At 32.6% G+C, this 13,697-nt stretch overlaps 1 protein-coding gene across 1 annotated transcript in view; it reads left to right on the forward strand.

The window, feature by feature from the left end:
• Positions 1-8,584, forward strand: part of LOC149781346 (uncharacterized) — a 43,908-nt gene extending 35,324 nt beyond the window's left edge. The window contains exon 10 of the mRNA XM_089935433.1: positions 92-8,584. Coding sequence (XP_089791559.1) covers positions 92-232 — 141 coding nt within the window. The 3' untranslated portion in view covers positions 233-8,584. The remainder of the gene's footprint in view (positions 1-91) is intronic.
• The last annotated feature ends 5,113 nt before the right edge of the window (positions 8,585-13,697 follow it).

The following is a 13,697-nucleotide window of genomic DNA, read 5'->3' on the forward strand; positions in this document are numbered from 1 at the left end:
TGCTGTTGGACTTTCTTATAAACAAGTGTATATGATAATATATTAAGAATGGTAAAGAAATTAATGTTTTTACATTGCTCTATTGTACCAGGTAAATCTGCTGGTGTCAAGAAAAGTGTCCCACTGTCGGCTGATTGAAATGGACCAGATGTGCCAAATGTCTGAATATAAGAGTACACTGAGAATGCCACATTTTTACTTCTTCCCTGGCATCGGCGGTCCCAGTGATTAATACTACACCATAAATACTTTGTTAACAAGTCATATGTATTCGTTATATACAGTTAAAGATGGGCAAATAATGTGATGATCTGACAGTGATTCAGTTCTAAATTTTAGTATATTCTCAAGTTTTTTTCCATAGCATATTTTTTAAATCAAAATTTAAAAATTGTTTCATGCCATTAAACCATCTACTTTTTTGAAAACATGTAATTTTAAGGTAATATAACAGCTGTATTCAAATACTGAGTGTAGGAAATATGAGTTGAGCAATTAAGTCAACATGTTTTGTGAGGTGGACATGGACCATTCTTAACACCTACACTAAATGATAGTATTATTTTTATTTCAGTTATCTTGATTGGATAAACAATTATTTTGATAAAAGTCTCTCATAATGGATCAAGATATACAGAACAATAACAAATTAATATGAAGTTATTATTAGAGCCTAGACTTCAGCTATGCAAAGAATGCTATCACCTGTATCATTTGTATAAAGACAGAAAGAAACACTCTTAATTGATAAACACATGATTAAACAGGCTCTGACATCGTAGACTGTACATTGTACAAAAACGTACAGATGTTTTTTTGTTTTTTAACAGTACCGTGAAAATTTTAATCAGCAACATTTCAGGAAAGAAAACATTGACATCACAACGATACTTAGGTTAGAGATTGCCATAGTTAATTGTAGTAAATTCAAAACAGTTGATGTTTTATTTTAATTGTGTCAAAATGTTCTATTAAATTTTTGAGAAATATATAAAGGTTTCTTCAACCACGCAGTACATCTCAGCCTAATCTTTAATTGATTTAGTGTTTTCTCCTGCTCAATTTACTATTTTTACATTAAAATAAAAAATTTATTGTATAATTCTACACTGTTTATGATTTGTTGATTACATTTGATCACTTTTTTGTGTCTTTTTTAACCAAGCTTTGTAAAGTTTATGCATGTACAGGAATTTGCTTTGAAATCCATAGTTGCAAAAATATTTGTGCTAAGTTTATTCATGTATCATGGATAATGATAAACTATAAGAAATAATTTCTCCCTCTACATAGACACAGTGATGCATAAATAGGAATCAATGAATGATCAGTCATTTTAAATGCAAAAATAAGTTTCTCACCAACTGGTATCTTACTGGATCTGCAAGTTAAATATTACAAAATGCACAATATATTAATCATACTTGATAAAAATATTGCAATTTTGTTTTGATTCTGAAAAAAATTGTTGTTAAATTTAATTAAGATTTGACATTAAAAATGAGCCTAAATAATAAGTAACTCTTCCCAATAATAGGTGACTAATACACATTGAAGGCAGATCATCTCATCTGATGAGTACATTGCAGATCATCTCATCTCATGTGAGTACACATTAAAGGCAGATCATCTCATCTCAAAATGAGTACATTTTCAGGTGAAATTTGGCATAAAATTCATTAACATCTTCATTGTGTTTGGTCTTAAAACTTCTTTAAAAGCATAGTATTGTTGGTTTGGGGGCTTCCCATATATATGGTTGGTGGTAAAATCATAAGTTGATGCATATTTGCAGGCAGAAGTTCACTTCAGGTAGCACAATAAATGATTTTAAAGTGTATTTCTACTTCTTTATGCATTTAAGGATACGTTTTGTAATTGAGAACCATGTGATTGAATATTTTGGGCTGAATGTCAGTCTGCTGAGTTAGGGAAAGATTTGTGGAGGGCGTCAGTTAATGGCAAGGTAAAGTCAGCTTTGCTATCTTGGAGAGTTGAAGCAATATTTCCTGGTAGAGGATGACTATTTTTGCCAGAATTGCCACCTAACGTAATCTCTGATGTATTTATATTGATGAAACTGCCAAATAGAATTAACTTAATATTATACCAAGATGTGTTCAGATATCCATTATGTGTTCAACAAAACCTATTTATATACCTGTTGTATTTTTATTAATTTATATGTATATATATATGTTATTGATAAGTATTGCTTACTACCATGTACACAGGACATACAAGTTGATGTATGCTCAACTGTACATTCACCTGGATATTTGAGACTTGTTGCTGTGAGTTTTCTGGGCTTTTTTGCATTTTATTTTCAATCATAGTGTGCATTCTCTTTTACCAAATATAGTTTATATTACTAATAATAGTAACAAACTTGATGGTTTTACTAGTATTAGTAACAATGTTCAGTTCCACTGGCTGTTCAGGTCAATTTTATATGTCACGACTGGCAACTCAAATTTAAAATTTTGGTAAATGCTTAGACCTGATAGTAATCCTCATGGATATTGTTCCACTGCTGGTAATAACTTGAAACAATATTAAAAAATGTTTTTGAAAGAAAGTCAGAACAAGAATTACTTCAGTAATGTTTCAAATGTAGATATAAATTCTCTAGTGACATATATAGAAAGACATTGAGAAAAATGTTATAAATATTATTATGATAGTAATAATGGTGATGAATAGGAATATCGATGGAGTTATACTTTTCCATCTGTCTTTTGTTAATGACTTCAAGTAATATAGTCAGTTATATTCATAACTGTAATCATTCAGAAAAGCAGGGTTTGCATACCAAGGTCAAGGGGTAACTGAACAACTTTTCAGACTATTGTCAGGATCTAATAAAATTTATGCAAGGCTGAATATAATTTTTGAGCTTGGCATTGCCGTCATAATTTTTTGTTGCAGCATTTTTCAAAGTAAATGTGGGAAGCTCATGATCTTGCCCAACCGTATGTGCCATACTTTGCTTCTTGAGTTATATCAAATGATTCTTCATACAGCATTAAAAATAATTATTCAAGCTTTTCAGTAACCAGATTTACCATGTAAAAATGCCTGCCAAATCGTGAGCAACATAAATCCAGAATCGCCATGGCAAAATCTGATGGCAGATCAAAGTCCATGGCATAACATGCCAGTGGATCAGCATCTGAATCATAATATACTGGCATTTGGCATAATGCTGTGGCAAATCTGGGCCTATGTTGTTCATGAGGAAATCATTAGTAGAACAAACAACATAGACTTCTTCATTATGTGACAGCAGATATGAGTCTATTCTGTTCACAGCTGTATACATGTTATATGCAAACAAAATGTGTTATGATGTTTGGGACTGTTTTATACGTGGGTAGAATGGTCTTAGAATTTGATACAATACATTAAGGGAGCCTGATGTTAAGAAAGCTGATGTGGTGAGATTGAGGATTGGGGGTTGAGTATTAGTGGAAATAGTACTCTGTTAAAAATGAGAACTTGCTCCTTCTTGGACATTTCTAGTAAGTTTCATTTGCATCATCATCATTCGTATGACGATAGCTTTTTTACCATGTCTAAGTGTGGATGACTTTTACATACTTTTAATGAAATGGTAGATTTTATGTTTTAAAACCCTTTAATAGAATTTAAAGATGAAATAATATTTGCTTAAGACAAATTCTGTAACTGTATTAATTGTAGAAGTGTATTGATTGCTTGGTCTTTGTAAAAGTGTATTGATTGCATGGTGTTTATAGAAGTGTATTGATTGGATGGTCTTTGTGGAAATGTATTGATTGCATGGTCTTTGTAAAATTATATTGATTGCAGGGTCTTTGTAAAATTATATTGATTGCATGGTTTTTGTTGAATTGTATTGATTGCATGGTCTTGGTAAAATTTATTGATTGCATGGTCTTTGTAAAATTGTATTGATTGCATGGTCTTTGTAAAATTGTATATATGGCAAGGTCCATGCAGAAGTATATTGATTGCATGGTCTTTGTAACTGTATTGATTGCATGGTCTTTGTAGAATTGTATTGATTGCATGGTCTTTGTAGACGTGCATTCATTGTACCATCTTATAAAGTTAAATAATGGATTTTGTGCAACAGACATTAACAAATTGTAATCAAAGACAGAGAAAGGGCAATTTTTTCCTTTTTTAAAACATTTTAAATAAAGAAAGACGCAGAAAATAGGAAATGGAACATGGGGAAATTATGTTGAGAGATTGTGTTAGATTTAAAGGAAGCATGACTGCCATGTGCCATATAAAAAACCTATATTTTTGGAAGAGTTATTGACTATATAATTTACTAACAATCATGATCTAATGTACTTATTTTCTCAGTGTGGCTTAATACACAGAGATTGTACTTTATATGCATTTGTATGCACAATATATTTTGATTTTGTTCCCCCAATAATTTGTTTTCTTTTCTTCTCTTTATTTATTGTTGGCCATATAACCACAGGTGTGGCATTTGTCATTTCAGTTTCTTAAGTTTGCACAAAATCTATTTGCACAACCCTATTATAAGTTCCCTTGAATAGATTACCATGTACATTTTAGAGAGTTCTTTGATCAAGTAATATTTCATTTCAGGTGCAGGTAATACCTGATTAAACTTTTGCTAAAGTCAAACCTTTAAACCTGACAATTCAGTAATGATGCGGTGTAAATTTATAATACTGAAACCTCCATAATTGACCTTTAAGCCAATATGACATTTTGTCAAAATTTGAAGTAAGGTATTTCTGTCCTGTTGATTTTAATTAAGGTACTATGTGTTCCTTTCTATTCATGGTCTTGATTGTTTTTTTAATTGCAAGTTTTAATTGAGACTTCAAATTAATGGATTTTACATTGGGTATTTAAATTCATTCTTGGATGCAGAGATTTACAAAAATTATTAAAAATAATGATGGCACTCAAAAGTTAGTACCCAGTGAAAAATAAATACTTCAAGTGTTAGATCAGCAACTGATTTTGTTTTGATTTTTTTATGACCCAGGGTAGAGGTGGGGCATTAGACAAAATTATGGTATGGAACAACATTTTTATGATTGGAAACCATTAATATAGACAAATACAGTTGGTAGGCTTATTTCTGTTCTTGTGGACATGACATGAGGATTATGCAGAAACCATTAATATAGACAAATACAGTTGGTATGCTTATTTCTGTTCTTATGGACATGACATGAGCTGAGTTGACTTGAGTAATTTATGACTTTCTAAAAAAAAATTACTCTTCTCATTATAGATCTGAAGAGCTAATGAGATGGCCTGTTGTCCATTGTCAGACATATGTCCATCCACCTATTACCACAAGTTTGATATTGGTACTTTTCCTAAGCTACTTTAGGATTGTCATGAAACTTTACCCACACATTCATCCCATGGTCTAGTTGGGCCTAGATGAAAATGGTGCAGTGACCTTCTTGCAAATATTGTTATTGATGCTCCTTCTGAATGGATGGTCATATCAGTATGGGATTTTTACTTTGACTTCATATCACATGTACTTGGTGCTGAATGAAAGTGGCGTCAATGTGACATCCAGTATTGTCACCACAGCAGCCATGTAGAAAATCTTTTTATCACTGCTCTTACTGAATGGAAAGTTATATTGATACAGGGTTTTCCATCAAAAAACTTATGATGTATACTTGGTCCTGAATGAAAATGATGCTTTTCTGAGGCCTAATATGGCTGCCACAGTGGCCAGATTATTTTTCTTGAAGATAAAGCTTGTGAATTGGTGAGTATTTTGTAGAACCTGTAATCTCCCCAATGCTTAAGTTGTTTTTAAAAATACTGGCATTTACTGTATATATTTTGTTATAAGCCAAGTCCAATTGCAAACAAGATAGATGAGACTGTATAAACCAAGACCTATGAGTGCATTATGCAATGACAGATCTGGGTAAGTGCAGTTTGCAGTTGAACTAGACTTGTAAGTGAGTACAGACAGAAACTTGCAATCTTTCTAGTAGCCTGAGTTTTTTCTCTACTTTTGCTGCTTTTTCCTATTTTTGCCAGACTTCCTATATTCCCATACTATTTCCAGAATGCCCCTAGTTTTACATTTTAAAAAACAAATTCTGTTAAAAATCAATTATATACCACTTGATTAGCCATATATAATAAAGTGAATTTACATATGGTCTCTGCCATGGAGCTGGGTGTTTAAAAAATGGAGGCATCCTGGATTAAAAAGACAGGTAGTACAGAGGAGTATGCTTTATGTTCAAGTTTATGAAAGTGAGTCATCAGGATTTTTTTCCTTAGTAATTTACATAAATGTTGTACTATTTTCCCCTATAAATTATGCCAATTCGCCCTGACATTTTACAGAATGTTGTCCCACTTTATCCCTACTTTTTACAGAATGCTGTCCCACTTTATCCCTACTTTTTATAGAATGCTGTCCCACTTTATCCCTACTTTTTATAGAACGCTGTCCCACTTTATCCCTACTTTTTCACAAACAGTTGAGTGAAAAACTGTACATGCTCCACATGTAAAAGAACAGATCTATTATTTTAGTTTTGATAGTGCTATAATTATCATATTATTACATAATTTTTAGATTAATACATTTTAATCATATTAATTATTAGAGTAATAATTTTTGACAGATTGTATTGAATTTTACAATGTACTGGTTATACATTTTTTTTTAAAGTTACATACATTGAAAAATGTCTGTTGTTAAATAGTGCTAAAAACTTTTTTAAAGACAGTTGTAAATAAGATGTGTTTAAATTTGTTATGTTTGCCATATACAGTGTTCAGTATTTGTTAGTTTGTTTTGAGAATGTGCTTTTCTTGAATGACATTTGTTTAATAACTGTATCTGCTTGTATACAGGTTGGATCAGACCGAAGACTGCACAGACCCAGATATACCATTGTATAATGTACTGACAGTCATGTGTCTGTGCAGTTTGTTTAGAATAATCAGTAGCACAAACAACATAGACATTTTCCGTTGGTACATTATTTGATGGCAAATCAGGGTCTGCATTGTTTGCTGTTGGGTCCTATTAATATATGATTGTATACAGTAATTATTCATTTGAATATAAACTTGTTTAGTATACAAGGATTTAGAGTGTGCATTTAAGCGTGTTTTATTATGAAAATATTATAAAATATATCTGCTATAATCGATTTAATAAATTCTACATGTCATTAGAGTTTGTAAACACATGCAAATAAAAGAGATCTTAGTGACCTACTTCCAGTGATTGATAGATATCAATATGATCTTCAAAAAATTAACTCATCTGTAAAATTTGTCTGCCATTGTTTTAGTAAACTTTCTGCCAAAATAACTTACATTATGTACTCATTTATGTGAGGAGTCCAACTGCAAACTGCACAGACCCAGATCTGCTATTGCATAATGTACCAGCAGATCTGGGTCTGTGCAGTTTGTTAAGAGTAATCAGTAGAACAAACAGCATAGACCCTAATCAGCAGGTGCATTTTTCGACAGCAGATCAGGATCTTCATTGTTTGCAGATTGACTTGACCTATTAGTAAATATATCATGGTAATCATGGAGAGTAAAACTAAACCCCCTCTCTATACCACAATTCAAGAAAGCCATAAAAGTGTATTGTGTTAAAGTGAGGGCATCTGATAATGGTGTACATTATACATATTATATGGTGTAATGTAATGGTGGTCTTGAATATACCTTCCTTGTGAAAGAAATTGTTATTTTGAGGTTCAGTATAGTAAGGGACCATAATAAAAGTATCAAGCTATAATGAGATAGTCTTATAGTGATGTGTAATCCAGTGACAACATACATATATATATATATATATATATATATATATATATATATATATATATATATATATATATATATATATATATATAATCCTATAATCCTGTATTCACGATTTATGCTTTATTTTTAAAAAGACAAAATAGGAAATGATAAATGATTGAATTGTTCTGTAATGATATTTACATACACATTTCTTTGTGTACCCATAACATATGGACAATAATGTCAGAGGAGGTGTTCTTCCCAGGTGACAGAGTGGTCAAAGGCACTCGCTTTTACAGATCACTAACATCTCATCTCAGTCCATGTGGGTTTGAGTCTTGGACTCTGCCAATGTGGATATGTGAGAAAGCTTGCCGGTAGCTTCCCATGGGTCAGTGGTTCTTCCTGGGTTTTTCCCAGGTTCTTCCTCCACCAGTTATATTGGCTGCCATGTAAAGCATATTATGTGCTAAAACAATGGCATTAAATCAATAACAATAACAAAGGAGGTTATTATGTAAGCTTTTAGTCCTGTGTGAAGAGAAATTAATAGAATCCATATTGACTAAATACAGAACTTCAGAAATGCTTACTTGACTAACTGAAACATTTTGTGTTTCTGTACATTTGTTCTGAGTTTTCTAAATCTATAAGTCTATTAGAATGAGAAATGTGTTCATTTTATAGCAAAGTATTTTAATATATATTTTTATTACATTTGACTGATACATAAATAGATCATTATATTTCTATATAGATTCATAATAAACAACTTTAACAAAAATAAGTTTGGTATTGTTTTTTGACCACGTTATTTAGCTCCTGACAAGGTCAAAGTTCATAATATTTCATGTATTCCCCCCCCCCCCAAGTGTTGTGGGATATACTGGAGTCAGCTTGTCTGCCCATCACCTTTTGTTTACTTAACATCCCCTCATCCATTTGAGATATCTTCACAATCTTGTTATACTTTTGCGTTATGACTAGACTGTATGTTCAGTAAAATATGGATTGCCTGTCAGCATTTTAAGAGTTATCTGTTATTTTATTGCAAATTATGTCGGTCCATCTGTTTGTCACACTCGTCTCTGGTCTCTGGTCTAGAACCAGTAGATATCTTCATAAGCTTGGTATGCATGATAAGAGTTGTCTCCCATCTGATATTCCAGTTTGTCTAATTATTACTATTAGCACAATCTTCAAGTTTTGGCTTAGATGGATCCCTCCAAACTCATGGCATGTAGTATACTGTACTCTAGTAAGAATTATTTGTGTTTTTAATAAGAGGTACTTTTAATTTTGGGGAAATTTTCATTAATAGACTTTATATTTGGTCATTAATGAAATTGGTATTGGTCATGGCCATCTTTTAGCTATGTCTGTTGAGTGGAAAGTCCTTGCAGAATGAGGTTTTCACATAAAAGACTTCTTATGATATGCAGTTGTCCTAAATGAAAACAGTACCAATCAGATCTCCAATATGGGTTTAGGGTAGCCTTCTTGAAAGTTTTGTTGTATCGCAACTCCTTTTTAAGGTATGGTTATCCTAATATGGAATTTTTACTATAAAAAAATTATCACTATGTAGCAAATAAAAATGCCAATGTACCTTGCAAAATTTAGACAAATCATTTAACAGCTACTTATCCTGAATGGAAGGTGTACCAGAGGATTTTGAAAAAAAATGCTTTATACTTGCTTCTGAATTTAAATGATGCAGATCCAGCCTCTAAAATGGATTTCTTGATGGACATCCTAAATCTCTTAGTATGACACATTCTTCAAAATTGATGGTCATACAGACCACCAACATATCTGAATTTTTGTAAAAGAGTTTGGAAATCCAAATCTGATTGACCATGGGTTATCAAAGGTTATTGCTTACATGTTTGTGCTTCATTAAGATTAGGAACACAGTGACCTGGACATATATTAGTGAATTTTGATGAAACTTTGTTTCTTGAGTTGCATTCCAATCAAGATGGCACTATGATATTGATCTTTATGTCAAAGTTATTGATTCATATGGTTTCTATAACCTTGGATAACCTTGACAAATCTTGGTATTTGAAGGTTGCCTTGAAAAAGTTTGAATTTATACAGTATTTTTCCCTCTCAAAGTCTTCAAGAAATTGTTTGGAAAAAAAACCACCTTAATTTTTCACCAATGCGTGGAATAAAATCTGAGGGTCTACAAAATGTTTAAACTAATTGAAAATGTATCACTTTTTAAATTCAGAATTTGTGTGTGTGTGTTTTGTTAAATTTCCAAAAATAGTGAATTTGTTATAGAAAAAAAATGGATGAAGTTTGTTGGATCAAAAGAAAACAACACTAGTAGTAACCAGATGGAGTAGTGTCCTTGTGCTATAGTGGCACCATCATGTGTTCTAGTAGTGTTATATTGGATGGAGAAAAGTTTTTCAGAAGAAAAAATAACTCCTGCAAAACTAAAAGAATTCATTGAATACTACTTAAGAAACACTTCTTAGTTTTTTTAAGAACCATTACTCAATTTTTAGGTATCCTGGCTTGTGTGCATCATAAGATAACACTAACAAATAGGACTGGATTTCTATCAAACCCTGTTGATGGATAAACATAACTAACTTTAATAACTTTATTTTGATTTGTTTTCTTCCCAAGAATTATTGTAGATTGAACCAAACTTAGCATGTGATCATATCTTTACATGTCTGAGACCAGTTAGCATGTAGTCTTATCTTTACATGTATGAGACAAGTTAGCATGTGACCATATCTTTACATGTCTGAGACAAGTTAGCATGTGATCATATCTTTACATGTCTGAGACAAGTTCAATGATCTATCCATGAAATCAGGTTTGATATCAATGGTCACAACAAAGAATTGTGTACTGTGCTAAAGTTGAAAATTTAAGAGACCTTTTTGGTTTATACTGTATCATTTGACTGAAATAACAGAGTTAAGAAAGGCCGTATACGTTGACAGCACTTAATAAAATTACTATTTTAAGATTTATTTTGCACATAAAGTCATGCTGAAAATGCCCATTCTTGATGAGAGTTGACTCTCCTAATCATAATACAAATGGATGGCAAATGTGCAGTTAGTAGTAACATAAAATATCATTTGTCAAGGATCCCTTTTAGATGGCTATAGTACAAAACGATGCACAGGTTGTTGCATAGGTGACATTAATATGGCTTTAACAAATATCAAATTAAGGTGCTATTGACTTTTTTAAATCATTGAGGCTGATATGATTTTAGACAATGAAAATCTAGTTTACTCCTTTCCCAAAATGTTGTTTAATTAATTACTTATGGATAAATAACATCTTTCATATTGGTATACCAGCATCATAGAAAAATGCTGGACAGTGAAGATCTTCTACATATGTTATTAAATCCATATATTGCTAGCAATTACCAGGTTTTGCAAGGTAACAACTATACCTAACAGAAGTTTTCTATAGCAACCTTTCTTCAAAAATAAGATATCTGATTGTTCTTGGTGTCTATATCAGATTGTTCTTGGTGTCCATTATTGTTTATGGTATCAATTCTGATTGTTCTTTGTGTCCATTCTTATTGTTTATGGTGTCCATTCTCATTGTTCTTGATATCCATTCTGATTGTTCTTGTTGTCCATACCTGATTGTACTTAGTGTCCATTCTAATTGTTTATGATAGCCATATATGGTTGTTTTTGGTGTCGATTCTGATTGTTCTTGGTGTCCATTCTTATTGTTCTTGGTGTCAATATCTAATTGTTCTTGGTGTCCATTCTGATTGTTCTTAGTGTCCACTTGTATTGTTTATAGTGTCCAAATCTGATTGTTCTTGGTGTCCATTATAATTGTTTATGGCGTCCATTTGGATTGTTCTTGGTGTCCATATCTGATTGTTTTTGGTGTCCATTCTTATTGTTCTTGGAGTCCAAATCTGATTGTTCTTGGTGTCTGTTTTTATTGTTTATAGTGTCTATACCTGATTGTACTTAGTGTCCATTCTAATTGTTTATGATAGCCATATATGATTGTTCTTGGTGTCCATTCTTATTCTTTATGGTGTCCATTCTGATTGTTCTTGGTGACCAAATCTGATTGTCCTTGGTGTCCATTCTTATTGTTCTTGGTGTCCATTCTTATTTTTCTTGGTGTCCATATCTGATTGTTCTTAGGATTCTTATTGTTTTTGGTGTCCATATCTAATTGATCTTGGTGTCCATATCTGATTGTTCTTAGGATTCTTATTGTTTTTGGTGTCCATATCTAATTGATCTTGGTGTCCATATCTGATTGTTCTTAGGATTCTTATTGTTTTTTGTGTCCATATCTGTTTTTGGTGAACATTCTTATTGTTTATGGTGTCCATATCTAATTGATCTTGGTGTCCATATCTGACTGTTCTTGGAGTCTGTATCTGATATATCTTGGTTTTCATATCTAATTGTTAATGGTGTCCATACCTGATTGTTTTAGGTGTCCATTCTAATGACTTTGTTTAAGATAGGTACTGAAAACTATTCTTAATGACACATTTCTTTCTACCCATCACAAAATGACATGGGTTTTTACTTGTATGCCAAAGCTTTGCCCAACCCAGGGCAATTATGTCTTATTATCTAATGATGTTCTCTTTGTGGCCCAATAATGTCATTAGTTATTAGAACTCCTAAAAGACACCAATTTATCATTGTGCTTCTGAACCTATAGGTCAGGCAGAAGATGGGTAATTGTTTGTTAGAGTTTTGGAAATGATGATGTTGTTTGGATGACTCCCCATCTTACATCTAACACAAAACAGGATAAGGTAGGTCATTCTCAAATGGCTGACAATTCATGGATATCTAGCAGCATGCATGTGTGACACTAAAATGGAGGAAAGTGTGCAGAACTTGTTCAACTTAGTTTACATATTTTGTAAAAATAAAGGTTTATTTTAAGTAAATGCATCTTGGAGTATGGATTGCCCACCCAGTTAAGTGGATGTGGACAGAGGGGCAAGGGATTAAGTGCCAACTGTAAGTAGTGGAGGTCCACTCAGTATGGTGGATTTCCCTCAAGTCAATTGGAAATCCTCTCAATCCATTGGAAGTGTGTGTGTGATTAGGATTTTTAACGTAGCTTTAACAATTTTTCAGTCATATCACTACAATGTCTGCAGTGTGGCAGTTTATAGTGGTCTAGCACTGGGGCATCATGCCACAGACATACAGCATAATGTCCCACCCAGTCACATTATCCTGACACCAGGCCGACCAGTCCTAACACAAACCTATTAATGCTGAGCGCCTAGTGAGGCAGCTGTTATTACCATTTTTGTAAGTCTTTGGTATGACTCAGCCAGGGATTGAGCCCACGACCTCCTGCTTCCAAGGCCCCAGTGCTAGTCATCACTATAAACTGCCACACTGCAGACATCATAGCGATATGACTGAAAAATTGTTAAAGCTATGTAAAAAATCCAAATCACACACACACTCTCCCAGCCTACACCCCACCTCCATAGCATAATAAACATGATAGAGTAGAAGTCATTATGACTGTAGCATTAGAATTAAACACTTTCATTATACGTGAGTTTGGAGTAAAAAAATGAGTGATGAAATTAAGACCCATTCAGAAAAGAAGTGATCATTGTCAATGTCAGTTGAGGAAATATAAAAACAAATAAGTACTGTTGAATAGCACTGATACATTTTTGTTATAATTAATAATTTAAAGCATGCTCCATCTAGGGAAAGTAATTTTATACCTGCACATGGTGCTACACTGTACCTTATTGTATCACCAGCATATGGTGCCATATGATGTACCCTACTGCATCACTGCACATGGTGCTATGATTGTCACCAACACATGATTCTATGATATTCTCTACTGTATGACAATGCACATGGGGTTGTGGTGTA

The sequence above is a fragment of the Sinohyriopsis cumingii genome, chromosome 15 (genome assembly GCF_028554795.1).
Source record: "Sinohyriopsis cumingii isolate HCF-2022 chromosome 15, ASM2855479v2, whole genome shotgun sequence".
Taxonomy (NCBI): domain Eukaryota; kingdom Metazoa; phylum Mollusca; class Bivalvia; order Unionida; family Unionidae; genus Sinohyriopsis; species Sinohyriopsis cumingii.